Below are 27,475 nucleotides of genomic sequence, written 5' to 3' on the forward strand. Positions count from 1 at the left end.
AGCAACATTATAAGGAAGTAGTGAGATCACACTAATGACGTTTCGCTTGTAATGAAACTAGAGGCTCTTCAACACATAATATCTTCCGTAAAGAATGATTTAGAGGATTAAGCATCTAAATTTGTTCAACAACATTATAAGGAGGTAGTGAAACCTCTCACATTTTCATGTGATTATTTTGATGATTAGGTGAATTTAGGAGAGACTTTCTAACTGAAGTTGAACCACGAACATCACTTTATTATTCTTTATTTAATTATTTGGAAAAATATTTTGAAGAACTAAATAAATTCAGAAGTTATTTATTCCTTAAAAAACTTACGATACTAATAATTATAGTTTCACTTATAATTATGATGTAAATTTGTTGATATTTTCGTGATAAATACTCATAGTTTGGATGGTAGAATTTAAATTCGTATTATTGTGAATTATAACTTTGAGATCCTTAAAAATAAATAACTTTTAAATTTTGCTGTTGAAACAATTTTTTTTTATTTTTTTAGATAAATCATATTTTCCAACTTTAAACCAAAGACCTAAAGTTTCATATTAGTGATGGCAATAAATAAGACAAAATTGCAGAAAAATTCCTTATCATAAAATCTATCGACCAAAATACTTAAGGACCCAGGCCTGTAAGTGGGTACAATTAGTTTTTTAACTCTGTGTAATATATTTTTAGTATGTACAAATATCTTCTATTCTTCATATAGTTAAAAATGAGTCTCCATTCAGTACTTATCACAACAATAAGCATCATGTACTCGTCAATCTTAATCATCTAAAATCTAATATGGATGGTTCAGATTTAAAATGTTTAATATATAATTTTTTCAATGATAAATTTATTTTTTAAAGATAATTAGTTATGATACTCCTCCAGTTCTAAATATGAGACTCTTATATACACTATATAAGGATCTTATATTTAGAACCGAAGGAATATTATATTTATTTTAAATTTTGTATCTATTAAAACAAAAAAAGTCTTAAAATATATTAAAAAAATTTAAATTCAACTTCAACTATCTAAAATCGATTTTGATGGTCTAAATTGTAATAAGCACTCCATACTCATTATTGTGACGAGCATGGAATGTGCTCCTGTTAAAAATAAGTTATACATAACTTGTAATAAATATGTAATCAAATTTGTAATATGTGTTGGTTTAAATCAGTTAGTTGCATGTTTGATGGGGTAGTTATGTTATATCATGACTGAATTATTACTTGCTTAGAGCTTATTTGGTTAAGTTGTAGGATCTTAAATAAGTCCGTTTAAATTCAACTAAGTGATTATGAAGCATGTTTGTCTTATTTGGGTAATTTTTATAAAATCTCGATAAATTGTGATTTTAATCTTTTACCGCACTTTTAAGATAAGCAACAAGAAGTAATTTATACATTTGAAAAATCCCGATCAATTTTCAACAACTAAATTTTCTCCTATCTACCCTATAATCATTTATTAAATTATATTTAATAAAATTTTATTAAATATAATAATTATTAAAATATAAACAACTTTATTAACTTTATATCTTTTTTAGTAATTATACATTCATAAGCGATTTTAATAAATAAAAACCAAACATAATCACAATTTTTAAAATCATTTATAAAAAAAAAGTATCCAAACAAAAATTATGATTAACCAATGTCACTTATAGCAGTGTCACTTATAAAATTCATAATTATATAAAATTACAGTTGTTCACTGCTAATCCAAACGTGCAGTTAGTCGCTTGTTTGAAACTGCTTATCATAAGTACGTTTATGTAAATCAAGACAAAATCTTCTTTACATATTTATTTTGTATATTGTATATCATTATTGAAAAACTTTTAAAAGATCCAATCGTTATTCCAAACAAAATAATAAATTGGTAATATGAGTAAATGGATTACGGTATTATTAAGCCCCCCCTTTTAATACAACTGAGAAGCAAAGAAATTGTACATGTTAAGTATAAGTCACATATGAATCTTTGAAACAAATCTCAAATGCCTTTAAAAATTGCAAAATTCTCAATGAACCGTAGAGATATTAGAGACGTGACAACCAAATATCAGAATATGATGATTTATGCATCACGTCAAAGATGATCACAACGTCGCCTTCTTCAGTTTTTTTTTTTTTTTTATTGAAAAAAGAATCTTCGTAAAGAGTCAAAGAGATCTTTGCATTGTGTAGTGTGCACATACATCAAAATGTAAGTGGTCCACGGCATACAGGTGTCCTCTGTTGTTATACACTTTTTATAGGATTGAGGATCCGTGTGGAAGAATTTATAAATAGTTTTTCAATTGTAATTTGTAAAATATAAAATGAGTATATAAGAAGAATTTTTGTCTCGACTTATATAAAACATGTTTATGAGTGATTTTTACTGCTATCCCAAACAGGTCCTTAATCATAAAATTTAGATATGAGTTGAGCCTAGTGAAAAAAAATTAGTTGAGTCTAATAAAAAAGAAGCGAATTAGTTACAACATAATAAATTAATATGCATATTCCTCTTAAAAAAAAGTTATATTTACTATCTGATAATATTTTGTATGTGAATATCTTCTATGAAAAAATTTCTGTGCTTATAAAAGAAAATCTAATCACAAAGCTGGCATGGCATGGCAATTTCCTCACACCCGCGTTAGTGCCAGACTGGTTCCTCCTGGTATTTTTATTTTAAAAAATATATTTTAATATAATGACCCATCAACCGAAAAAAAAAGAAAAAAAAGAATAGAATAATGGGAGCAGTTAGGGTGAAGATAAGAGTCGTAAAGGCCACTCCACATGGTGACAGCTGAACTGGGACCTACCTTTTCCATCTATCTCACCGCAAATCATGCTAAATGCGCATCTGCCAAGCCATGTGATGTGTTTACCATTTTATTTGAGATCATACACTAGAAGAATGTGATCTTGATTGTGAATGTGATACATTTTATTCATGGAAAGCATCAAACGATGAAGATGAAGATAGATGGTCTTACCCCATGCATTAATTTCAAAGAATTAGTCACTAAAATTTCGGAAACTACTTTTTTTTTATATATATTAACTATTATTTTTTAATTATTGACTATATTTATTTTTAGAACTATAACTATTTTTATTTAGCCACTAACTACTTTATTATTATGATTGACTATTTTTATTTTTAAAAATTTGGTGACTACTCTAGTTTCGATATTAACTACTTTTATTTCAAAAAATTTGAAAAACGCATTAAGTATTGTTAGAGATGTTGTGACCACTTATTGTTTAGTTATTTACTACTCAATTTTTAAAAATAAAATTCTGAATCGGAAAAAAAATTCTTTCTGAATACAAATGAGTTTGATTCCGTTGTCTTTGGACAATTTTGAAAGGCTTTTTCCGTGAACCTCTATCTAAATAAATTTTGCCAACAAAAATGAAAAACTCTTAATAATAATATCATACGTCAAACAATTCTCAACAGAAAAAACACAACATTCCTGTTTCAAGGAGTGATGATATTCACAAGGGTTAAAAAGAAGAATCACCAAAATATATATATATATACTCCTCCGATCCTTAATATAAGACCCATTTAACTAATTTGATTAGATTAAGAAAGTTAGGTAAGTTAGTTAATTATAAGAAAAGTGATACATTTTTCCTAAAATACCACAATCATCTTTCTTAATACCCCCTCTCCTTCTTCTACTTGATTATGGTTGAGGGAGTATCCATAGGGATAATTTAGAGAAAATTAATAAATATGAGAAATGGGTCCTATATTTAGGACCAAAACCAACTTAAGAATTAGGTCCTATATTAAGGACCGGAGGAGTATATATACTCCTCTGGTCCTAAATATAAAACCCTTATACATACTAGTATAAAGGTCTTATATTTAGAACCGGAAGAGTACATTAACATACTTGAAGACAATGCCAGAACCTTATTATTGCTTAAAAGAAAGATCTATAAGGATAAATATGTGATTACCTGCACAGAATTGAACAAAAGTTTCAGGGGAAGGTAAAATGGTTAATAACCTGAACCGGCTATGTTTCATCCTCATGTAATGTGGTCACAATTACAACTTACAATATCAAAACAAATGAGACAGAATATATAACATACATAAAATTAAATAATAATAATGATGTTGAAAGTTCAATTTTGATTCCATTCATCAACATTAACAGCTTCAAAGTATTATGTAGTCCTCATCCTTGTGTAGGGATTCTTGCATGAAATTAACGCCCTTTTGGGTTCATGATCTGAGAAAACACAGCGCTTGGTGTTAACCCATCAGAGTCTTCACTGGCCAAGCTCCGACCACCAATGCTCATACTCATTCCTGAGCTTCGGGAATCGGTTACATTACCGTCGAAACCTGGCAATGCGTCGTTCGGGTCCTTCTTCCCCTTGGAGTTCACATACAGTGGTTCCTCCTCGTCAATGTCATGCATTCCTCCAATGCCGCCCTTGCCACTCTCTTCTGCACTCTCTTGCAGCTGCAAAGCGAACTCGAGGTTCCACAGCACATCCCCCATCGATGGCCTCTCGATGCCCTGATCGGCGACGCACTTCATTGCAGTCTCGGCAAACTTTTTGAAGCATTCTGGGGCTATCTTGCCCTTCAAGTAAGGATCAACGAGCTGGTCAAGAATGCCCTTGTTGTAGCAATGAGCAGCCCACTCTGCTAAGCTCACTTGCTCTTTTGGAAGGGTTGGGTTCAAAGCTGGGCGAGCGCACAAGATCTCGAAAAGAACCACCCCGAAGGAGTAAACATCAGATTTATCAGTCAGTTGTTGCCTCCTGAAGTATTCTGGATCCAAGTACCCAAAACTACCCTTAACTACGGTGCTCACATGGGTGTTATCCAATGTGGGACCAGTTTTTGACAATCCAAAATCAGAAACCTTTGCTACCCATTTCTCATCCAGTAAGATGTTGGTAGTCTTCACATCTCTATGGATGATAGTGTGCTTGGCACCAGTATGTAGATAGTGTAAACCTCGAGCAGATCCAACGCATATCTCAAGCCTTTGCTTCCATGGCAGAGGAGGTTTCTGGGTCTTGTATAGATGCTCCCGGAGAGTTCCATGAGCCATGTAGTCATAGACAAGGATCATTTCAGTGTTCTCTTCACAGTAGCCAATCAGCGAAACAAGATGCCGGTGGCGAAGTTTAGAGAGCATTTCAATCTCTGTTTGGAACTCATGTACACCCTGCTCAGAAAGAGGATTCCCACGTTTAATTGCTACTTTGGTCGTTCCACCATCAATCTCTCCTTTGTAAACCTTACCGAATCCTCCCACACCAAGGAGCAAAGCCTCATCAAAGTTGTTTGTCGCAGCCTGGATTTCAGCAAACGAGAAATGCCTACAAAGGTTTGATGGGAGCGATGATGCATAGCTTCCTGTTGTGTTGGTCTTGGCAGAACCAGCAGAATGGGAGTTACCATAAAGAGAAAGAGGAAGCCAGCCAGATGGGCCTTCGCTTGTACCGGAATCCTTCTTGCCATGCCTCCTACGACGCGAAGCAGCAAAGGCAATGAGCCCAACAACAAGTAATAGAACTACTCCCCCACTAACACCTCCAGCAATTGCTCCTTTCTGAACCTTCGATTGGCCCTTACTTGAGCTCCTAGCCAATGATGGATCGATAACATCTTGCTTTGGAGCAGGAATAGGATTCAGCCCAGCAAGATTACCAGCAGGATCATTAATTTTGAATATCTCCACTCCATTCAATATTGCATCATAGTACTCAGACTGTGACTTAGTATCTGGATGTAGTGCAAGCCACAGATCCTGTTGTGGCTGCCCAACAGGAACAAACACAACATAATCCCTATGCACTGGAACCCCATTATCATGTGGAAGATTATATTGGCTCTTCGCCCATGCAATAACATCTGCTTCGTCTTCAGCAGTTTGATTACCAAGGAATATATCAAACACCCTTTGATTAACCTTGGTGATATTGGTAGTACCCTCACAAAAATGGAGTCTCACAAGATAGGAAAAACCAGAATCAATGGAGAAAATCCAAGTCAATTTGTAATTCTTATTGATATCAGCATTTGGCCCCATTGATCTAGCCGTAGAGTAGACATCAACAGGAGCAACATAAGAGGGTGTGTCTGGAGGATACGTGATGTTAACCTCAGGATCAGCAGGCTCAGTGACTCCAAAAGCAGCACCATAAAGATAAATAGTATCATCATTCCATGACCTGAACAAACCAGTATCGTGGGAAGGCGAAATATCATTCCCACCAACATTAAGCCTATAAACAGTCTCAAGGGCAGTACTATTATCAAAAGTGTAAGGAGTTTGTGTGCCCACAATCACAGGATTTTCAGTAGGAGAAGCATAAATATCAGGAGGCATAGACACAATCTCAATCCCATTAACAAAGGCATATGCATTAGAAGCATTAGGAGATGGAGTAAAGGTTACATTCAGCGAATCTCCTTCAACATTGACCAAATATTCTTTCACAAGAGAGACATAGTTCAAAGCTGATACCGTTTGAGCAGCACTGAAGTTCCTAAGAAGCGTGTAGGATTGAGCAGTGACGGAGAAAATCGCATTGGAGGCGTTAAGTCCGTCATAAGAAGAAGGGTAGAAGTAGAGACGGATGAATTTCCGACCAGCTGCCACCGGAAAAGAGTAGGTGAATTCCGACTCAAACACACGCGCCGTCACAAACGGAACTTCCGGCACGGACGGGTCTTGTGTTGCAGCCTCAGATTTCTTGGACTTGCCCGTAGACGATAAGAACTTCGACCCAACATCAGAAGTCCATTTTCTTCCATCAGTATCGGTTGAATCTGGAGGACCACCACAGCTCAAGAATATTTTATCAGACGGCACATAATCCGCAGCTTGAACAACTTGAAAAGCTAAGAGAAGAATCCAAGGAAGAAACCCTTTGATGTCCCTCATGACCCAGAGCCTTCTAGTGTTGCGCGTGACCAGAAAAATTCAACAAAATCAGAACTTGAAAACAATCCCACAGATCTTTAAAGGAGCAGGTGGTGGATTATCAAACTCAAACAAAAATCCACAGAATGATGAAGGCAATTTAAGACCCTGTGGAAACAAGTATGACCAGGAAGATCTGATGCATTCAGGATTTGGATTTGAAGAAGATCACAGAAAGAAAGGGAAGGAAAATGAGAGCTTATTTACTGAAACTCTGCTCAATCGTTACTTTAGTAATGCGCGTCTGGATCGTCCAGATGATAAGTGAACGGTGCAGATCAATTTAGCAAAATACTAGCTGGCTGTTTCAAGTTGCTTAATATGAAGCTAAAAAAAACAAAGGATTTGATTACCTTAAAAGCTTATAGAAACAGATGTTTATGCAGTATGAAATGACGGTTATGGCCTTACGACGGTGGGATATTTCCGGTGAGCCCCTCAGGAGTCATGACAGATCAGAGTTACGGTGAAAGGCGTGGTCCCCACGCGGTTTCTGAAGTGCCGTCCACTGTATTCATAAAGCGGCTCCCTGTACTGGCGCGTTTGGTTACTCCGTTTATCAATTATTGATTATGATTCTTCACTAAAATAAACGAAAATTTAATATATTAATTACTATCTTTCAAAAAACTTTTTTGTTGTTCTTAATAGGAAAAATTAAACATTTGGCTCCTATAGTATTGTCTTAAATGGCTAAATTTTAACTTAATTTGCTCTTTTCAAACTCAATTCTCAAAGTTTGACTTGACGCAAATTAATGCTTATAATTTAGCTATTTAAAATATTGGTTTCCAAGTTCAAAAAAAAAATCACTTTAGTTATCATAATTTTATTTTCTAAAATACAAAGACCAACATTTTAAATGGTTAAAATTATAAAAATTAAATTGTACAGAGTGAAAGTTCACAGCCTAAGTTTCAACCAACTCAAAATTATAGGAATTGAGTTGTAATTTGTAACACTAAATAAAAAAAAGGATTAATTGATTAATTTTCCTTGTTAATTTCTTTAATTATGAATATATCATTTATCAACATATAATAATTTGATGAGTATGCACTAATCTGGCCTTCCTGTCTCTCTTTTTTTTTAAAGGATGGCATGGTTAATATCTTTTTGAAACCAGGATGATTGTAGAAAGTCGTATGAAGTCTAAAAAAATTTCATCATTGTGTACTTTTTATAAGAAATCCATAGTTTATAAATTGTGACAGAATTTGATGGATTTGGTTTGCAATCCTTTTGAAATGTTTGAATATTTGAAGATCACACAAGTAAGAGCCACGCAATACATAAGCCAGCGATTTGAGGGTCAACAATTTAGTTAATTATATTATTTAATTTTTTTAAAAAAATTATGAATGGCTAAAATTTTTATATTGTGTGTGTGTGTAGGTTTATGAGAGTGTACAAATATGTACACACATGAGTGTACGCATTTCCATCAAAAACCAAACTAAGAAAAAGTCCTACCGAACGAAGTTTTCTAAAATTGAATAAAATTGATAAACCTAGAAGCATCTCAATGGCAGCTAGTCCACATTGGCATGTTTAATTGAAATGAGATTTTAAAAAAGGGAAAAATGATTGGGGAAATTGCTAAAAAAAATCTTAATACAAAATGTATTGTCTAAGGAAATTCAAGAATTTAGGTCCCTAAACGGGTGCAATTTATTTTCAGTAAGTACAACTCTTTTTCAATTATATTCTACTCTTCTTAAACAATAAGCAAATATCTTCTGTTTTGTAGATAATTAAAAATAAGTTATACACAATTGAAAAAAATTGCATCCGTTAATAATAGGTTGTGTTTAGACCTTTAAAGAAATTTTAGATGTTTTTGGAGTAATAAATACTGAAATGGAGGATTTTTCAGCAATTTTTTAAAAAAGATATTCTTGTAATATGTTTTAAACTTAAAAGCTTACATCGTTTACATACTGGCCAGAAAATAGAAATTAAAGGATTAAATTGAAATTTTAAATGAAATCGAGGGAAGTAACTAATTTTTCATCTGAATAATTTAAAATATTTTATAATATTTGAAATATCAAATTGTAACTTTAATAAGCATGAGTTTTTTTTTTGCCATCAATAAGTCTTGGTAATACCAAAACTAAAATAACTTATAAATAACTTTTTAATCGTGATTTACAAAATAAAAGATAAGGATGTGATAAAAGTTTTGTTTCGGCTTAATAATTGATTGTGAATCCAAATAAGCTCGAATTAGATTGTTAGTTTGAGTTTTGCACGAATATTTAAAACATTCAATAGTAAAATATTATAATATACAAAGCAAATCAAACTACAATTCCACGACGCACAAACGGTAACTTATTTCTATATATCTTTTTAAGTTATTCACATTTATTTTCTTCTTATAAATAGTGCGTGTCTGTACATTACAATTTACATAAAATCTGAGACAAGATACTTTTGTTTTTCTTTTTGACCTGAAGACAAGATACTTATCTAAGGTACATTACTTGGTGTGACTTTTTATAGCTATATAGACATTGATACATAGGTACATGAACTCAACCTTATTCATGCATCTATGTATCTGTCATGAACCTTATCCTTATAATGGGAATGGAAGATGGAGATTAGGAATATGGGGAGGTTAGGTACACACAGCTTATGAGATGATTCCTGTCTACAACTTTTTACTAGGAATACATGAATCTGAATCACACAGAGAGCACGGATTATGACACACAGTAAACACACCATCTGAGAGAAGAGGAGGCTTTTTTGAGAGAGATTTTCAGGGACAGGGAAGTTACCAAGTGTTTTCCTATGTAGCCTTTAACCCTCAAATCTCTCATATTAACAACAGTAACAAACTTGACTTACCCATTACTCACTTTGGGCTTGGGCTTGAATCCAACAAGGGTGGAGTAGAACCCAACAGTAGTGGTTTTGCTTGAATACAGATATTCAACAAGCTTAGCTTTTGTATCCTTGGATGCAGGTTAAGATATAATGGATGATGTAAGAGTCCCAAGAATCTGTCTTCGTTCTTCGAGTTCCAAAAATGATACTAGACAGGAAACTAGGGGATAACAATGGAGGTTCACATTCTCGTTCTGTATGTGACAGTATACTACTATTCTTTACATGAAAAACACAAACATTAGCATCAAGCAAGAATCAAAATAGGCAAACTAAGGTTGCAAAAAGAGGCATCATCTACAAGGACATAGCTCAGATGAATCTGTCATATAGAATTGAACATCATTTCTCTTGAATGCATAATCAGTTTCCCCCAATAAGTGAAACATCAGATACTAGAATATGGCAATAAAATGTGGCTTCGTTTTGTTCTTTCTATCTTGATTCAAGCCATAGAAGTCAGAACCACCCATGTGCTGGCATTACCAAACATCTGATATACAACTCAGAAGAACCCAATTATGACTCATGGGAAAAGATTGATTTAGCTCCTAAGCCACAGAGGGCTCTTTTCTGAATTTGATACAAATCGAGGCCAGCAGCAACCAACAGTGGCAGTTATCTTCTGTGAAATATAAACATCTTTCTTGAGCTCTAGCCCACCGTGTGCCCGCAAACTTGGAGAGGAAGGGCCGAACAAAGAAAAGTCACAAGTTGTCCACATAGATGGTATCCTTTCCTCCTTGTTTAATTAATTCAATATGTAACAAAATCTTTTCATGTTCATATTGGAATTATTTACTCAGTTTCTCATCCTGGAAACAGGAAAGTAACTGCTGTACAGCTTCAGAAACAAATAACTGACAGCAAAAACACAACATTTAGCTCAAGCTCAGCAATACAAAATTAAAAAGAAAATATTAAACCATGCAAAAATGAAAAAAGGGAATCGGTATACTCACATCATTAAGCATCTCACTTTCTGCTTAAGCTCAATTTTGAAAGGACTGCAGCAGCTTGATCACCACCCAGAAGGAAATAAGGATGCCTTAAAGCATCTGCAGCTGATAAACGTCCTCTTCTAAAGGGACCTCTCTCACAAATAAGCTTGGTTGCTAAGTCCCACCCTCGACCCGAGTCACAGTCAAGAATTCGGAAATCGGGCCTCAGGCGAGTATAATCTCTCCATTTGATCAAATCATATTGACATGTTTTGATTTCCAACTTAAAGTTCTTTAAAGCAGCTGGAGATCTTAAGGATGGTATTGCCATTTGCAGGAGTACAACCCCAGCAGAGTACATGTCAAACAGATCAGGACTGTTCAGCTGCAACAACAATCGCATGATTCTACTTTTAGCACTTGCTCAATGCAGACAATATAATGCAAACAGATTTTACAGTGTGTCTTTCAGAAGAAAATAACTACATAAAGATGAAATGGTGAATTTCATCACAACGTGGAGACTCTAGCCGATGCAAAAATCTTACCCAAGAACAAGAATCTATGGTTTAGAGAGTACAAATAAATCTAGCCCTATACCTTATAGACATAATTATTTCGACAAAAGAGCTGACTTTGGTAATTTAATTTGTAAACAAGGTATGAGCATTAGAACCTGCCACAAAATTGGTGAAAGGAAAGCTGCAATTGGCTCTGGAGGAGGATTTGGAGTTTCTTCTGGGAGAACGTATAATTCTGGGGGACAGTAGTCAGGATCCAGTAAGGTAATGCTGGGTACATAATTCTTTCCGATTCGAAGATCTGCTGCTGCACCAAAATCTATGAGTTTAATCTGCCCCCGTCTAGTGACTACTAAATTGGCAGGCTTCACATCTCTGTGAACAATGCCTGTGTCGTGAATTTTCTTAAGACATGTAATGATCTGGCGCATTATTTGCTTGATGATCAACGCATTTCGCTTAGAAGAGTCTACACCTTGCAAGACACTTCCAAACATAACAGACTCTAAGTTGGAAGGAAAGTTGCGATCTTTCATGTAATCAGCAAGAGTGCGGTCTCCCTGTTAAGAGACAACCTGCACTTAGTATATAAAAATATAGATGCTAATGACATGTGTGTGCGTTTCTTAGCAAATTTGCTTAATTAACTTTATGCAATGAATGCAAATAGAACAAGGTATAGACCAGACCATAGTTTTAGTTATAATTATCTATATTATAAGATCACAATTAAGACCACCATAACATACTAAAACAAAATTTTCGGAGGTTAATTGGTGCATGGATGGATAATATTTTTTTTTCTATTTTTCTTCCCAGTAAAACATCAATGAATGATCCATGGTTGTTGCTTATGCAAGAAAGTATCAGGTAGAGCACCTCAAACTTCCAAACAAGCCATTTTCCACCCTTTATGAATTGTGAATTTGTTCTATCAGCTACAAAACTTCCCAGGAATTCAGCACATGTTTCAGGAGCTGCTCTGGAAAGCCTGTAATTGAACCACTCCTCAAAGTCACCGAATTGTTCAGCCCCTACGGTTCCAACCTTCACCTGTACATGCCATCCAGCCAACGTTTGAAGACATTCAACAGGATTATCATTACTTAAAAAAGAAGGGGATGCATTGAAAAGAGATTGCTTCCATGTCAGAGTGCACAGGTTTCTCATCAATTTTGGAGTTCGGGTAGCAAAATAAGAAGACTTAAATTATTGTCTCATTCTTTTCATTGTTCTAGAAGTTATAAAGCAGACCAGGAAACATTCATATTTCTAGAGCAAAGTAAACAAAGAAAGAAGGATATGGATATAAACAAACACACACATTGTCATTATTACCTGTAGAAAGAAACTGATCCAACCATGGCTTCATCGAACCAGGAAGCATGCAATATAAGTAAAGCTGTCTACAAATGCATGTAATAAGAATACCTTTTTCAGAATAACTTTATCCTTAGATTTCACATTCAAATTTGTTGCTGTCTTGCCTCTTCCCCTCTTCTGTACATTCTCTTCAACATAACCATTCTTGGGAACCACAACACCAGAGTAAACAACACCAAATGACCCTTCCCCAATCTTATCTCCAATCTTAAAATCAGTCCTCTTGAGATTCCTTCTTCCTATTAAATTGTCCAAACCGAGTTGCAGAGGAGCCAGAAGGTAGGCATCAATGGCGCCTATAAGAACACCTGGCCTTGCAGTCAAGTAAATCCATGTCAGTCCTGCAAAAACAAGAAAACCCCACTTCTGGAAATCGGATAAATCTGCAGTTAATCTCTGAAATTGGACTACTCCTGATTGAAGAACAGGGAATTGATTCAGGTATATAGTGCTCTCCAAAAAATCGTTGGGAATGTTATCCAGAAAAGCTTTACACTTTACAGGGTTACTCTTGAGACGGTTTGTTAAGAAGGAAATATTATTTGGTGGAGTGGATTTCAGAGGAGAGAAGGATATTGTCATGAGGTTGTATTGAAGGGTATATGCAGGAGGACGAAGCAAGGAAGCCATGAAAGGCGTCACAAAAGATGACAATGCTCAGAACTTGGGTTGCTCTAAGAGTAACGTCAGCAGAAGGCAGTGGCAGCTCTCTTGCCATCCGTTGGCCTTTTCGCTTTATCCAACAGGAATACATTTTCTTGGACCAAAATGTCAGGTTTTATTTTATATGTCTAACAAGATAAAAAGGTCAGAAACAATTGTGCGTATCATAGTTCTTTGGGGATGAATGTAGATTAAAAAAAAATTAAGTAAATTAGTTATTTATAATAATAGTAAGTGTTCTTTTTAAAATACCTGATAATTATGTGTTAGTTATAACTATTATTTGATAAATTTTTTAATATATATAATTATTACAGAATTATCTTTAAAAAATAGATAAATTTAAAAGATAAAATAAATTAAGATTTTATATTTATAATCAAATTAAATATTAAAATGGTTCTTACATTAAAAATCTACTTAAAAAGTTAATGAATAGCTCTTTTGATCGCTGACACGTCGACGGTTTTTTGACCAGGAGCTTGAATCATCGATGATCCACGTTACGTTACAGTTAACCAAGTTTTTGCCCAGAAAAACGAATTTAAGAAAATAAAAACACACACATATATATAAATATAATTTAGAATTCGTTATTTTTAATGTCTTATCATGTGAATAATTAATAATGCCCAGGTCCTTTTATAAGCTATAAATGATTAAGTCCCGTGAATAAAAAAAAAGTTAATTTAATTAAAGATAAAAAATATGTAAAAAATGTAATTTATTTTTTCAAATACTTCTATTTTCAGGGAGCGTGGATGAAAAAGAAAGTGACCAAAAAAAACACAGACCAAAAAATGATTTTTAAAAAAAGATAAAAAATATATAATTAATTAGAAATAACAATTAAATATTCAGATATCTGCGTTTATGTAACCTGTAAAAAGGACAAAACTCATTCAAAAATTATAACCCATAAAAAGGCAGATGGAAGAACATTTGAACCCTATACCTTTTTTTCTTTTTTGAAAAAAAGGTGAACCCTGTACTTTTATATTATCTCTGTCTATTTTACAGGCACATAAATAAGAGAATACGCATAATAATTTCTTCTTCTTTTTTTGCAAATTACTGTTCATAGAGCCATTTTCAAGGGATATTATTATGTCTTTTATTTTATTGCGTATCTTCGATTTTTTTATTTTCTTAAAATCCAAATATCCCTCCTAAAATACAGAAGGCAAAGATCGCAGCAACATGACAATAGTAGGAAAATACACGCAGTGAAGAGCAGTGTTCCAATTTCGATTTCTCGAGTAAAATCATCCAACTCAGATGAAGTAGAGATGAAATTGCACCTCAGCAAAGAGACAATAGGATGCCAAATCACATAGTATTTGTCCATCCCACAATAATTTATCAGCAAGTCAGCTAAATGTAATAATAAACGAGCTGTAAATCCCACACAACACATAAGGACACATTAAAATGTTTGTTGCAGTACCATAGTACTACAGTCTTCACGCAGCTAAATAAATAAAGCCGAGTATTGCAGAAAACTCATGCATCATATGCCGCCAGTTAAAGCTAGCAAGAAGGGCTATTCCTTTGAAGGAAGGAAGCTGCAGATCTCACATAACTGAAGTCTTTGAAAAGATTGACACCATTTGGACTAGCAGCCGGGGAGTCGACGATGGGCATATCGGTCCAGCGCTTCTCAAAGTTGGCAACACAATGCTTTCCAGCAACTTCAGGGCGAAAGCTTGGTTGGACCTCACGTGAATCCAACTTCCTCCAATTGATTGGTTTAAACCACTTATGATTTTTAATTTCCAAGCTTCCCCTTGTCCCACTGCCTAATCGCTTAGTCGCGTCTTTCTGCAGAAGCTGTAACAGGGACAGTCGCGTTTATTTAACTTTTATAAACAAGTAGCAGCGAGAAATCAAAATAAAAAGGGTTTATATATTTCTAGCAAAAGTATGTCAATTTATTCTCTCTAAAATGAAAAAATTTTGAACCTTATGGCAGGGTTTGGTGGGTGAACATTCAAATATCCAATCATTGGGAAGTGGAATGCGTATTTATAGAATTTTTTTTTTTGGGGGGGGGGGGTGATCCCTAAGCTAAGTATGACGAATCAAAACAAGGAAATCTTTAATATTTCATATGCGATATTCAAAAAACTCATGAATGGATTTCTAAATGCACAAGAAATTGATGTGTCAGCTTACCAAATATCACATGGAAGTGGAGGAAATGTTTTTTGATTTCACGCTAAGAATATTATTTAAAAAGAGTTATTTTTCTTTTTGGTGATAAAAAAAGAATGAATTCTTGGCGAACTAATCATTACCATTTTCAACAGGGAATGTGCCTCACTAGACAAAAATGCTGGCAGCTTGATCTTGTCTTTAATTATTTTCTGTTGAATCTTCTCACGGTTTCCGCCACAGAAGGGAGGCTGCAGAGACGACGACCAAACAACAAAAACAATCATTTTCTATTCCAAACCAGAAGCACATCATCAGCTACTCAACCCCCAAGAACACAAAAGTTTATCACAAAAACATAATAAAATATGTTCACCGACAAAAATAAATAAATTAGTACGATATGTAAATAGGTAACAACATTAAAAAGCAAATAGGATCTGTTGCCACATTATTTTTCGTAAGAATTCCAGGCAAGATGAGATATAAGTTCTCGATCAACTTCAAAGATCCAAATGAACAATTATAATTATACAAAAAGCAGGAGGCAAACCTTTCCAGTAAGCATCTCATACAGTAGGATTCCAACACTCCACCAATCAGCAGCCTTATCATGGCCCTTGCCAAGAATAATTTCAGGTGCCATGTACTCTATTGTTCCACACATGGAATTAGACCTTGTATCACTTTCAAATTGCTTGGCCAGGCCAAAATCCGTCAGCATAACCTAGTTGATCAATATAAAAACCTCAGATCATTTGAAGTCTAAAGCAGAGGAAAAAGTCATACAAGCATGAAATAGGGCGGGGGTATACATGGCCATCAGCATCCAGCAGGATATTTTCAGGTTTTAGATCCCTGTGCATTATTCCGTTTGTGTGGAGATGGGAAACTGCAGAAACAATCTCAGCAGCAGCATATATGCGTGCTAGATCCTCTCTGAAATCAAAAGCAAGAATGAAACAACAAAGTCAAGTACTTATCCTCCTCTGTGTAACATTTCTTAGAAAAGAAAGGCCAAAACCAAAAGTACCTGAAAAGGCCTTGATGATAAAGCTGAAAGAAAAGATGACCCCCATTTACAAAATCCAGCACTAGATACAATCTGTATTTTGTCTGAACAAAATAAACATATCACCATTTTGATCTATGATCGTCAAGAGAAAGCAGTAGAATGGTAACTAAAGATTACTTGAAAATAAGATCCAGTTAACACATTACACAAGCAAGGTTGAATTTAAGAAACCAATGCCAATGGGTATAGATTATTACAACAACAATAATGAACAAAACAGCATCTACAAACCCTAGTATTACTAATTTGAGAATAAGTACCTGAAAAGAGTATCTGAGCTGAACAATAAAGGGGTGCTCTATTTGGGTTAAAATATCCCTCTCAGCTTTCATGTATTCAGCATGGTTCTTTTCCATGATTTTGTCCTTTCTCATTACCTTCATTGCATATATTTCAGAAGTACCCTTTTTCCTCACCTGGTAGACTTTTGCAAATGCTCCCTGTCCCACAACCTTCAAAATCTCAAAATCTTCAATGCTCACTCCCTGGATCTTCACAAGATGACCATTATCACATTCAAGAGATTCTTCAATGATGGCAATGTTGACATTCGATTCATCAACTTCTTTAATGGTCTCTCCAGCAGCATGCTCCGCTGCTTCCAATGAATCCTCATCTCCATGTAAAGTGAGTTTTCCAAGCTTAAGTGATTGGCTAACACAGGTAGAAGGGCCAACTAATGAATGTGAGCGGGTATAAATGACAGCTGGATCATCATAAACGAGTTCACTTGATTCTTCCTCAAGCTCAACAATAGCAGAATCAACATCATTCACTTCTATAGAAGGCACTGTAACTGGACCAAAGACATCAGAGAAATCAAGCTCAAGTTGGTCCGTAATTACATTGTCAGTGAGACTTGTAGGAAAGAGTCTTTGGGTTTGGAATGGTTTGCAAACGCCATTCTTAGGCAAATCAGAAAACTGAGAGGAAACCATTTCGCCAATTAGCACAGGGATCTAAATATGCTGATGGCCAAAGTAACCAACGCTGTAAAGTAATTACAACTAAATTCCCCCAACTGCTGATGGACTCCTGTCAATTGCCTGAATGAGAAGAAAGTTGAAGCGTGCAAATGGAGTTCCCAAATACTTTGGCAGTAAGGAGAGCAAAATCCAGCAGAAGAGGCTGTTCTTGTTTCCCGATGCACAGGAAACGAAGTATGGTCCAGTAGTTGTTGAACTCATGAAGATCCAATTAGCAATCTGCATATTAACCCAAGAAAGAAAAAAGATGAGAAAGACATCACATGCACGGCCACAACGGACTTGGCTAGTCTTTTATTTCCTTTAGGCAATTCTAGAGGTAAGATTTTCAACAAATAGACTAATCATAATCTCACCTCTAATTCTAAGTGACATAACTTGAACCGATAACAGAACAAAATAACAAGTCAAGCTGGGCCAAGGAGGTATAATTGATATATTTAACAGAGGTGTATGACAAGAAATAAAAGGAATTGAGATCACATGCAGCTGGCTTCAGGTGGTTTTAAATTCTGTTAACGAAGAGTGGGACCTCTACCTACCTGACTGGGAATTAGTTAGAAAAGGAAGGTAGATGTACTGGTATTCAGTTCGTGTTGAGGAGAGCGTGAGCTTGAGCTCATGGAGATGCTCGGATCATCTCATCTCATCTCATCTCCTTGTTTCAGGCACAACTGTGATTGAAACTGGTATAGAGGAAATCTGAAACTGTTTATGGTACCACTTTGGTACAGAGGAAATCCGAGAGTGGTCCTTTTTTATTTATTTTTTGACCATAAGAAACGGAATGACAATAAGATAATGGTTCTCAGATATAAGTGAATTCATTAACAAATCTCCAAAACTGAAAATCCAGTACATCCCTCTCCCTTTCCTCTCTGTCTCCCTCCTCTAGCCAACTCCCAGAGGGTCGTTAGAGGTACCACTCTTGCCTTACATAATCTAAAACTACCTGAGGCCAGCTACATATGATCTCAATTCCCTTTTTATCCCCCATTAACAACCCTCTTACATGTATTACGAAGCACTTGTATGACTCCATTGACAGAAGAAATTCCAAAGTATGACAATTCAACTTCATGACATATTAAGAAGAGCTATACAAGCAGTATTGTCTATTCGAAATAAATTATCGACAAAAACAAAAACCAGATTATAGTAGGAACCAAGATCTGCCAGAAAGGTCTAAATTATGATCCCGATCCAATGGATCAAAACTCAATCCAAGTCCCGAGAGAACACAAAAATTCATCAGCAGAAGTTATATTCAGCTAGAGAACAAAAAATTTTACTTGGTTAGGATATAACTAATGCCAGCAATTCAACAGTTAACTCAGCCCACACAATATCGAACCGTTAAATTCCAAGACAAGGTCAAAGTAAGAAACTTTGTCATGCGACTCAAGGGTTTGCTCGATAATTTGAAATCTACGGAAGGAAAAGGAAATTGCAGCGGGAAAACGAGATAGAAAGAGAGAGAGAGAGAGAAGCAAGGATGGAGTACCGGGGAATGTTGCAGGGAAGAGCAAAAAGAATTGCGATGGCGCCTTTTCACAAAATTCTGTGAGAGGAACTCGAGCCGCCACTTATAGATCGTTGAATGGTTTGCGTTATTTGTTCTTTTTCCTTTTTCTCTCTCTAGCAAATTGGGGAGGGGGGCGTTATTTTATTCCTAACACGTGGCGTCAAATTATTGGGCAATTTCTTAAGAGGGTAGAATATGCTGTTACGCTTTGGTTTCCAATTCCTTGTGCTAGTTGGATTTGGTTTCACACGATTTTATCATTAACCATGAGATGATATTCTTTCATGTAATATTGTTTTTTTATTTACCAAGCATATAATGCTTATCTTAAATTCTACCTAATTTTAATATTTTATTAACTCGCATCGTGCATTGCCTCTAAATATTTATTTTTTAGATGTCTTGTCTATGTTAGTTTTTAGAGTGAATATATTTCGGTTGTTATGTTGTACTCTTCCACCCCCTCATTGCTTGGCATGCGTGATGCGTTTGTTTAGCTCCTTCTCTAGAAAAATGTTTTTGTGTTTTATATAAAAACAAAACACTTTTTACATATTTATTTTTTATAACGTAAAATCATTTAAAATAAATTAAACTAAATATCCCTCAATATGTGATAGGGTCCAAATCAAATTGTACAAAAAGAATTGTTTTAACTGAAAAATTGTACAAAAAGACAACAAAACAGTAATAATTGAATTTTGGATTGTATTGCGTTTGCTACTTAATATAAGAGTTATTTTAACTTTCAATTTAGTCTTAAATATAAGATGCTAATCTATTTTGTCTCTCATATTTATTTATTTTTTTAAGACAGTCCTTATAGGGTTACACATGTTAAGAGTTTTATCAAATAGTAATTCTAACTAATATATATTATTAGTAAAAGTATTTTAGGAAAGACAACACATATTTATTATAAGTAACTAACTTAACAAACTTTCTTAATTTACTCAAATTAATCAACTAACTCTTATATTAACAATCAGCGGTAGTAATAAAATAATAAGAATTGCCCAACGCATTTTCCACAGCTTGAACAATCATTTAATCACATTTGTGTGTTAAGCTTGTCATTTGTTGTAAGAGCTACTTAATTGATTTAAGTAGATTAGGAAAGTCAAATACATTAATCAATTATAATAAATATAAAATGATTTTCTCAAAATACTCCAATATAATACTGGATTGTATATTAATTTATAAGTTATGTAAATTAATTTAAATGAAAAAGACATAAAATAGATTGAGATATTAATTTAAAACTAAATTCAATCCACTCAATGACTTTTATATTAGAAACGAAAGGGAATGTTTCTGAAGAGACTACTAAGACTTGTTCATGTTTTCATAAAGTGATAGGGTGTTGCTATGGTATCTTCTTCATTACTCACCAGAAAATGTCAATATCTTTTCTTTTTAGGAGGTGAACCCCTCAAATCCTGCTCCATATATAAGACCAACTAAGAGAGAACCAGTATAAGCATACATTTCACCCACCAAAAAAAAAAAAACCCTTAACAAGAAAGAAGAATATTAGAAATAAGGGCATATTTGTTCTTCTATTTATTTATTTTGGATAAATAAGGCATGTTCGTTCTTCATCTCCAAACATTTAAAAAATCTATATCCAAGGAGGGAACAGAAAGAGAAAAGCAGGGGAAGAGAATAGTAAAAAAAAAAAATTCAAAAATAGTAAAACTACTATTTTGATGAGTTTTCACTCTTAGTATTATTTTCTTTCTAATTTTCTTTTCATCCAAATAAGGCGTGGACGAGAAATTTGAGAGGAAAAGCAAGCCTGCTATTCAAATCACTAAACAAGATGGCTTATCATAATATTTATAGGCGTATATTAAAGGGAAAATTCCAATTAAATCCATTTGAAATAGTAAAATTCTAATTTAAGCCTATACTTTTAACAAATTCCTAATTAGGCCAAGAGGCCTAATTAGGGATTTTCAAATGTTGTTAAAAGACCAAAATGTCCTTTGTAATTAAAAAGCCTAATTTCAATTTTAATTCTTTAACTAAATTTAACTAACATGTTTTTCCTTTAAACATTATCATATAAAAATTTGGCCAAAAACATTATCATATAAAAAACCAAATAAAAAAGAAAAATCAAGATTATGGCCAATAAAAAATAATTGAAAAGTCAAGATAAAAAAATACGTGATTTATAGATATCCATAGAATTAAAAAAAATATGGGAACTAATAAAAAATTTTACAATATCAAAGATTAACAGGATCAAAGATTTTTTTTTTTTGGTACAATTTCAACATTCTTCACAAATTGCCCATCTACATGAAAAAAACAAAATAGTTCTTTTGCAACTGTTGATCTAGAAAGAGACGTTATTTTTAATACCAACCTGCAATGAATAAATTAATTTAATTAGTATTTTAATTAGATTTAATTGAAATTTTTTTAAAACTAATATGATTAACACATGACTAAAAATGGTTGATAGGTTAACTAAAAACTAATGGATAAAGAATATGAATATGTATATGATTATTCAACAATTTCCACATACAGCGTTTTATACTGTTGAATGTGAGAGTATATCAAAAAGATATAAAACATTGCTCAACGAATCTCTTTTGAATCATGTAATCAACACAAACATATTGATAATCTAATTAGATTTGAAGTTGGTCATGAAGAAAAGCTTCTATTAGGTTTGAAGATTCACGATAGTTTACACAAACGTAGATGATCATATGCTATCATATATTATCTCAAGGATTATTATACTTTCAACTTTAAATCAAAACAATGGCACAAACTGAAACATGAATAAGATATTGGTTCATACTGTAGGAATGTTATATCAAAGATGATTCTTCTTTTGCTTGCTGTGCCAATTCTCCTTCCACTAGAAGTTACATTGGCGACCCTCTTCTCAAGAAAGAAAAAAAAGAATGAATTGATCAATCATTACATGATTTGAGAAATCATAAATTTAATATTAATAGATATGGAAGAATTCTATAAATCTTTAATTCATTATCATGTATTTTTTATCTTGATTTTTAATTGTTTTTCATTAAAAAAATTTTAATTAAATCTACAAGAATAATTAAAACTGAAATCAGGCCTACACCTACATTCAATTTTTCTTTTTTTATTACAAAGGGACATTCTGGTCTTTTAGTAACATTTGAAAATCCCTAATTAGGCCTCTTGACCTAATTAGGAATTTGTTAAAAGTATCGACCTAAATTGGAATTGTATTATTTCATATGGATTTAATTGGGATTTTCCCTATATTAAATGATGATTGATAGATAAATTAATTTTAATTTTAATACTCTATGCTATTTAAAAATAGGAAAATATTTAGTTGAATATTTATATATATTATGTTAAGTTTTTCAATTACTATATGTCCTATTTTTTATGTAAAATGATACTACTTCCGGTCTTAATTATAAGAACTCATTTATAATTTAGAAATGAGATCTTATAATTAGTATCGTAAGTAGTACATAATCATATGTGATTAGAAAAAATATAGAGAATTTGATATAAATATTGTCTTTAAAAATATACTAAAAGAAAATAAAATAGTTTAGTCTACATTGATAGATAACGTAGTTCAATGCTTTTACCCATTCCTCGATCTCGTGCTTGTTAGTTCTTATCGATCCATCAATCCATTAGATTTGGTTCGCGCGCAACAAGAAGCAATGCTACTCCCCTAAAAAGGTTTTCCAAGACTATGTGTGATTTTCTTGCTTCAAATTCCATCGCCAATTCTGTGGCCACAGCTCGAAGATTAGCTTTTCTCAATCTAAGGCCAAGAAACGAACTTAAACCCAGATTCCATGCCCCCTTCTGTGTAAACTCATTCAATGCCAGTTATTTAGACCCTGCAGATGATAACAATGGCGATGCACAATTCCTTAAGAGTGCTTCAGTGGCAAATCGACGCTCTCGCAGGATGGGCTCGAAGAATTATCGTTTCTATGATGAACTTGAATTTGAGGATAAAGGGGAAAAGATATTCGGTTTAGAGAGAAATCGGGTCGATGGGGATGCAGTAAATTTTCCAATCCCCGGGTCTTCCGCCAGAGACCCAGCTAATAATCTGGGTTTCAGGGACGATACGACAGCTTCATCGGGATCAGAGGATTTTGTTGAGTTGAATTCTGGTTCAAACGTCGATGAGCGGAGCAGAAAGGAAGAGAATAGTTCAAGGGAGGAAGATTTGGTTCCAGTTCAGAGTGATACAGATGGTGTTGATTTAGAAAAAGACGAGAAATTTAATGTTAAACTTGGAATTAGAAGAGCTAAACAGGTTATCAGAAGGTCGACCTTGTTGGCAAAACAAGTCATCAGCATTCGCTCTGCTATTAGCTTGGGATTCGTCTCGCAGCTTTGGGTGGACACCACCTCTGTGAGTGTTTAATTTATCATCTGAGTTACTGTAGCACTCGGTTTTTGTCACTTCAACCCCAGTCAATTTCTTTGTAAGCAAGTTTTTTGAGATTTCACGTATAAATTGGTCGGTCACTGATGTATATTTATGGGGCTAAGTCGTTTGCTGAAAATTTCATTTCTTCAGTGGGTGGTATTATTTGTAGAGGTGAGGCCAAACTTGCTTTCCGGGGAATCAGAAAGGTTCCTTCTGGAGGATATTAGCCAGGTATAAAAAATTTTAAATCCAGAGATTGCTTTCCTTCTTGTAAACTGGTACTGCTGAGATGAATGTGCATATGCTAATTCGAACATATTTTCCCTCTTGCATTTACTCTTTACTTTTACTTCTTTTTTTTTCTAGTCTTTCTGCCTGCATTGATGTGAAGAGAAAATCACTTAGGCTAGATTTCCGTCCGACTATGAAGATTGTGACAGTGCTTCCAACTCTTTATTTCTCACAATGCCAAATAGTGGCTGGTAATTTTTGTTAGTTCCGATGTAATATTTGAAGCAGGGTTTTATAACCTTTCTCTGGGGTCATATTTAATTTTTAATTCAGAGTATTGGTGTGCCTTACTCCTTTTGCTGCGGGTGACTTATTGATTAAAAAGTTTCATGTTCCTCTTGTTTATTTCTCAGGTTGGGGATGTTGTCCTTGTCCAAGATGAAAGTGTTGTAGAGAATGAATATCGAATGGTTGGACTGGAGACTCTGGTATGTCACACACTGATGCTGTTTAATAAGACTTGAGAATTTCTGAACTGTTTCATTTTTATGAGATTGATAGGTGTTCATTCCATTGGCCTGACATACTGTGATTAAAAAGTTTGCTTTTGTGTTATGCCGTACTTGAAATCTGACTTTTTGATCCAAGAATGCAGATAATTTATGTTTCCTATTCATATCAAATGTTTTCCTTAGAACTTCTGTAATGAAGATGCTTCTATGTAGACAATATGTGCACCACTTGTTTGTACTTGTGGTTAATAACTACATGGCTAAGTTGAATTAGAATAAGAAATTTAAAACGAGAGAAAATCTTTGTTACAAATACATGGCAGACGATTAAGTGTTCCTTAACAGAAGGAATGATATCTTATTCCTGTTGAGCTCAATTTTCAATTGTGACTTTGTTTCTTTTATTTGCAGAAATTCGCTATTTGACTTGGGATTCTGGTTGTGATTGATTGCATGATAGAATTGTGGGATGTTCTTTCTATTGAAAAGTATTTGTTTTTCACTCTATGGAGTTGTAATTTTGTATAATCTTTTTGCTTCTAGCTCCATCTTTATAATCCATCATCTTAGAAACAAATTCATGTCTTTTCTTCTTGGATTTTGTGATGTTTATATTTGACTTTCTTACCCCTCCTCTTAAAACAATACTACTTAGAACTATCATTCTTACTTTTCTACTTCGATTTGCGTAAGGGCTCAAGCATCTGCTCAAAGCCTTCAACTTTTTATTTATTTTTGTTAGGTAGGATACAAGGTTGTAACACCCTCTCAACAGAACATTGGAAAGGTGATCATATGTTTCTCTTACAATTGCATCATATCTATTTGGAATTTTTTTTTAATCTTTATTTATTATATTTTGGAAATCTTAATTGGCCTAGGTGCGTGGGTACAATTTCAACATAAATTCTGGGGCTGTTGAAGAGCTTGAGCTTGATTCATTTGGACTCTCCATCATCCCGTCAAGTTTGGTAAGTGGGCTGTCTCTCATCAAGGTTAACTAAATTAGCATAGATTGCTGTCACTTTTGGTTTTGTAGTAGTTCCATCTTCTGTCTCTAAATGCAAGAACAATGTCGAATATTTTATTAGATTCAGTGTCTAAGGTTTAGTTTGCTAATTTAGAATGTTTTCTTGTTATGTTTTAGGTGACTACCTACTCTTTGATGATTGAGGACGTACTGGAAGTTGTATCCGATGCAGTTGTCATACATGAAGCTGCTGCTTCACGCATACAAAGACTTTCAAAGGTATCTTTAGCTCGGGAACTGAGATACTAGTTGCCAGGTTCGCTTGTTGATGTGCTTGTGTATTTTAGTTGTCTTCTGTTAGTGGCCTGCAACACCATAAGGACACTATAATAACACAGGCAGGGAAAAACTGGGGAATCTTTTTAATATTAATGGATGGAAGCACTGAATCATCAGTTGTACAACTTAATAAGATGCTGATTCTGGCCAAATCCTATTCCCCAATACACCCAACGGTAGAAGATACAAAAAGCAGAACAGAAAACATTCAGTGCAACAAAATAAGGGTGGTGGTTCTGATTTTCAAGAGGCCAGAGCTCTCCTCACGACACACTTTCTTAGTTCTAACAATTAACAAAACAGATCACACCTGTTCTCCCACTGGAATGGAGGTTATCTAGCCCCAGAAAGTTACCGTCGGCTACCCCCAACAATGCCCATGTCTCACGACATCCCCTAAGCTCTCCTTCTTTGTCACCTTTTTTGCTCTACGGTTGTGAAACTTAAGACAAGCTTCTTCTTCAGTTGTAGTAACTCTTTCAACTTCACTTTCCTTCCTTCATCATCTAATATAGGTCTTGGTAAAATCCGCAGCTTTATCAGTTGCCTGGTAGTAGGTTTGTCTCCAACTCAAGATTATAACCTCATGCTCATTCTGGCTTCTGCATGGAAACAAATACAGGAACTGAGATGGTTTTGACTTTTGATCTTCATTTTGATTTGATTTGGGCAAGACTTGGGGTGGAATAACTGTCTGTTATGAGGTCCCTCAATAAAGAATAACATGTAATTTTTTATTTTTTTATTTTTGAAAAAAAAATAGTTAATCGTATGTTACTGAACTGTTCAAAAAAAAGTTTCTTGTTTAAGAGCAAACATAATAAAAAAAAAATTACGAACAAAATTTATCCATTTCATTTCTCTTGCTTTCCACACCCACTTCAAGCATCGGGTCATTTATTCGTATTCTTTGCAACTATGGTAACTCTACATATTTGCATGAAATTTAAGATAAGCTACACTATTTATAACTTGCAAATAGTGTATCTCCCAATACTTTCTTCTTATGTTGATTCACATTGAACTTTATTTTCTCCTGAAATCACAGGACTGTGCATCATAGAATGGTAAGTAAAAAAAATATAATTAAAAAAATTGAAGATATAAAATGGCCACGTGTCTTCAAGTAAAAAGGGAAAAAAAAAACGAGAAGGAAAGAAAAAATAAATAATGATAACAAAGACTCAATAAACATTATAAATCTTAGATGCTTTGAATCAGTTTTCAATGCTGTAATGTAACCAAACGACTATTTTGTCACTGCAGGGTTTATTAGGCAACCAGAACGTTGGGACTCTGGATGATGTTGAAGAATACTATTCAGACTCTGAAACTGAAAGATCAGCAACTGCAACTTCGGATTACGCTTCAAGGTCAAGGAGAAGTTTTAGGAGAAAGAAAGGCAGTCCAAGAGATTGGGATACTGAGGAAGATTTGGAACTTCCTATGGATTACCTCTAAATCTGATTCAATAATTCTCTGGGAACTCTCAAGGAAACACGTCTCTATATAAGCGAAGAAGTTCAACAATATTTATAAGCGAAGCAAGTTTCTCTGCGTTAACTCAATGTAGTTGTTCATAGCTCATAACAATGCTCTTTGTGAGAACATGTTATATTCTATAGAGATTCAGTAATCTATTATAGTCCACAGCCTAATCCACATTGTGAATAGCCTTATTCCCAGAATGAAGATTAGCATTTTCTCTCGACTAATGGCAGAATGGTGAGTTGAATGCTGATGTTATTTTAACAATTATTGTACAGCTTGATTGTTTGACCGCCTGATCATATTCTCTAAGTTGGGCATAATTCTATTTCAATGAAACAATAGTATGCACTTAAGGTGCAAATGTCAACATCATGACCTCTTTG

General features: G+C 34.1%; 4 protein-coding genes across 7 annotated transcripts; 1 reads left to right on the plus strand and 3 right to left on the minus strand.

Annotated features, from left to right (window-relative positions):
• Positions 1 to 3,944: 3,944 nt before the first annotated feature.
• Positions 3,945 to 7,282, minus strand: LOC114731724 (receptor-like protein kinase FERONIA). The gene has a single exon (XM_028918970.1). The coding sequence runs from the start codon at positions 6,936 to 6,938 to the stop codon at positions 4,236 to 4,238; it is 2,703 nt and encodes a 900-aa protein (XP_028774803.1). The 5' UTR covers positions 6,939 to 7,282; the 3' UTR covers positions 3,945 to 4,235.
• Positions 7,283 to 10,173: 2,891 nt separating this feature from the next.
• Positions 10,174 to 13,383, minus strand: LOC114731638 (serine/threonine-protein kinase STN8, chloroplastic). 2 transcript variants are annotated; one of them, XM_028918865.1, is made up of 5 exons: positions 12,769 to 13,383; positions 12,217 to 12,390; positions 11,493 to 11,897; positions 10,838 to 11,201; positions 10,174 to 10,708 (listed from the first exon to the last, which is right to left on the minus strand). In XM_028918865.1, the coding sequence occupies exons 1-4, from the start codon at positions 13,348 to 13,350 to the stop codon at positions 10,851 to 10,853; spliced, it is 1,512 nt and encodes a 503-aa protein (XP_028774698.1). In that variant the 5' UTR covers positions 13,351 to 13,383; the 3' UTR covers positions 10,174 to 10,708; positions 10,838 to 10,850. The 2 variants fall into 2 exon arrangements, with proteins under 2 accessions (XP_028774698.1, XP_028774690.1); XM_028918857.1 differs by having other exon boundaries at positions 10,174 to 10,735.
• A 1,274-nt stretch (positions 13,384 to 14,657) lies between these two features.
• LOC114731735 (serine/threonine-protein kinase AtPK2/AtPK19-like) lies at positions 14,658 to 19,183 on the minus strand. 3 transcript variants are annotated; one of them, XM_028918981.1, is made up of 7 exons: positions 19,103 to 19,183; positions 16,873 to 17,817; positions 16,571 to 16,653; positions 16,353 to 16,476; positions 16,091 to 16,264; positions 15,681 to 15,788; positions 14,658 to 15,213 (listed from the first exon to the last, which is right to left on the minus strand). In XM_028918981.1, exons 2-7 carry the CDS (start codon positions 17,548 to 17,550, stop codon positions 14,914 to 14,916), a joined length of 1,467 nt encoding a protein of 488 aa, XP_028774814.1. In that variant the 5' UTR covers positions 17,551 to 17,817; positions 19,103 to 19,183; the 3' UTR covers positions 14,658 to 14,913. The 3 variants fall into 3 exon arrangements, with proteins under 3 accessions (XP_028774814.1, XP_028774823.1, XP_028774832.1); XM_028918990.1 differs by lacking the exon at positions 19,103 to 19,183 and adding an exon at positions 18,891 to 18,986 and having other exon boundaries at positions 14,854 to 15,213; XM_028918999.1 differs by lacking the exon at positions 19,103 to 19,183 and adding an exon at positions 18,141 to 18,834 and having other exon boundaries at positions 14,854 to 15,213.
• Positions 19,184 to 22,793: 3,610 nt separating this feature from the next.
• LOC114731654 (uncharacterized) lies at positions 22,794 to 27,316 on the plus strand. The gene is made up of 7 exons (XM_028918877.1): positions 22,794 to 23,531; positions 23,700 to 23,780; positions 24,194 to 24,268; positions 25,035 to 25,079; positions 25,174 to 25,263; positions 25,440 to 25,541; positions 26,868 to 27,316. The coding sequence occupies exons 1-7, from the start codon at positions 22,854 to 22,856 to the stop codon at positions 27,060 to 27,062; spliced, it is 1,266 nt and encodes a 421-aa protein (XP_028774710.1). The 5' UTR covers positions 22,794 to 22,853; the 3' UTR covers positions 27,063 to 27,316.
• Positions 27,317 to 27,475: the final 159 nt, after the last annotated feature.

This window comes from Neltuma alba, unplaced genomic scaffold (genome assembly GCF_004799145.2).
Source record: "Neltuma alba isolate B1F8T4 unplaced genomic scaffold, ASM479914v2 tig00002539_pilon, whole genome shotgun sequence".
NCBI classification, from domain to species: Eukaryota; Viridiplantae; Streptophyta; class Magnoliopsida; order Fabales; family Fabaceae; genus Neltuma; species Neltuma alba.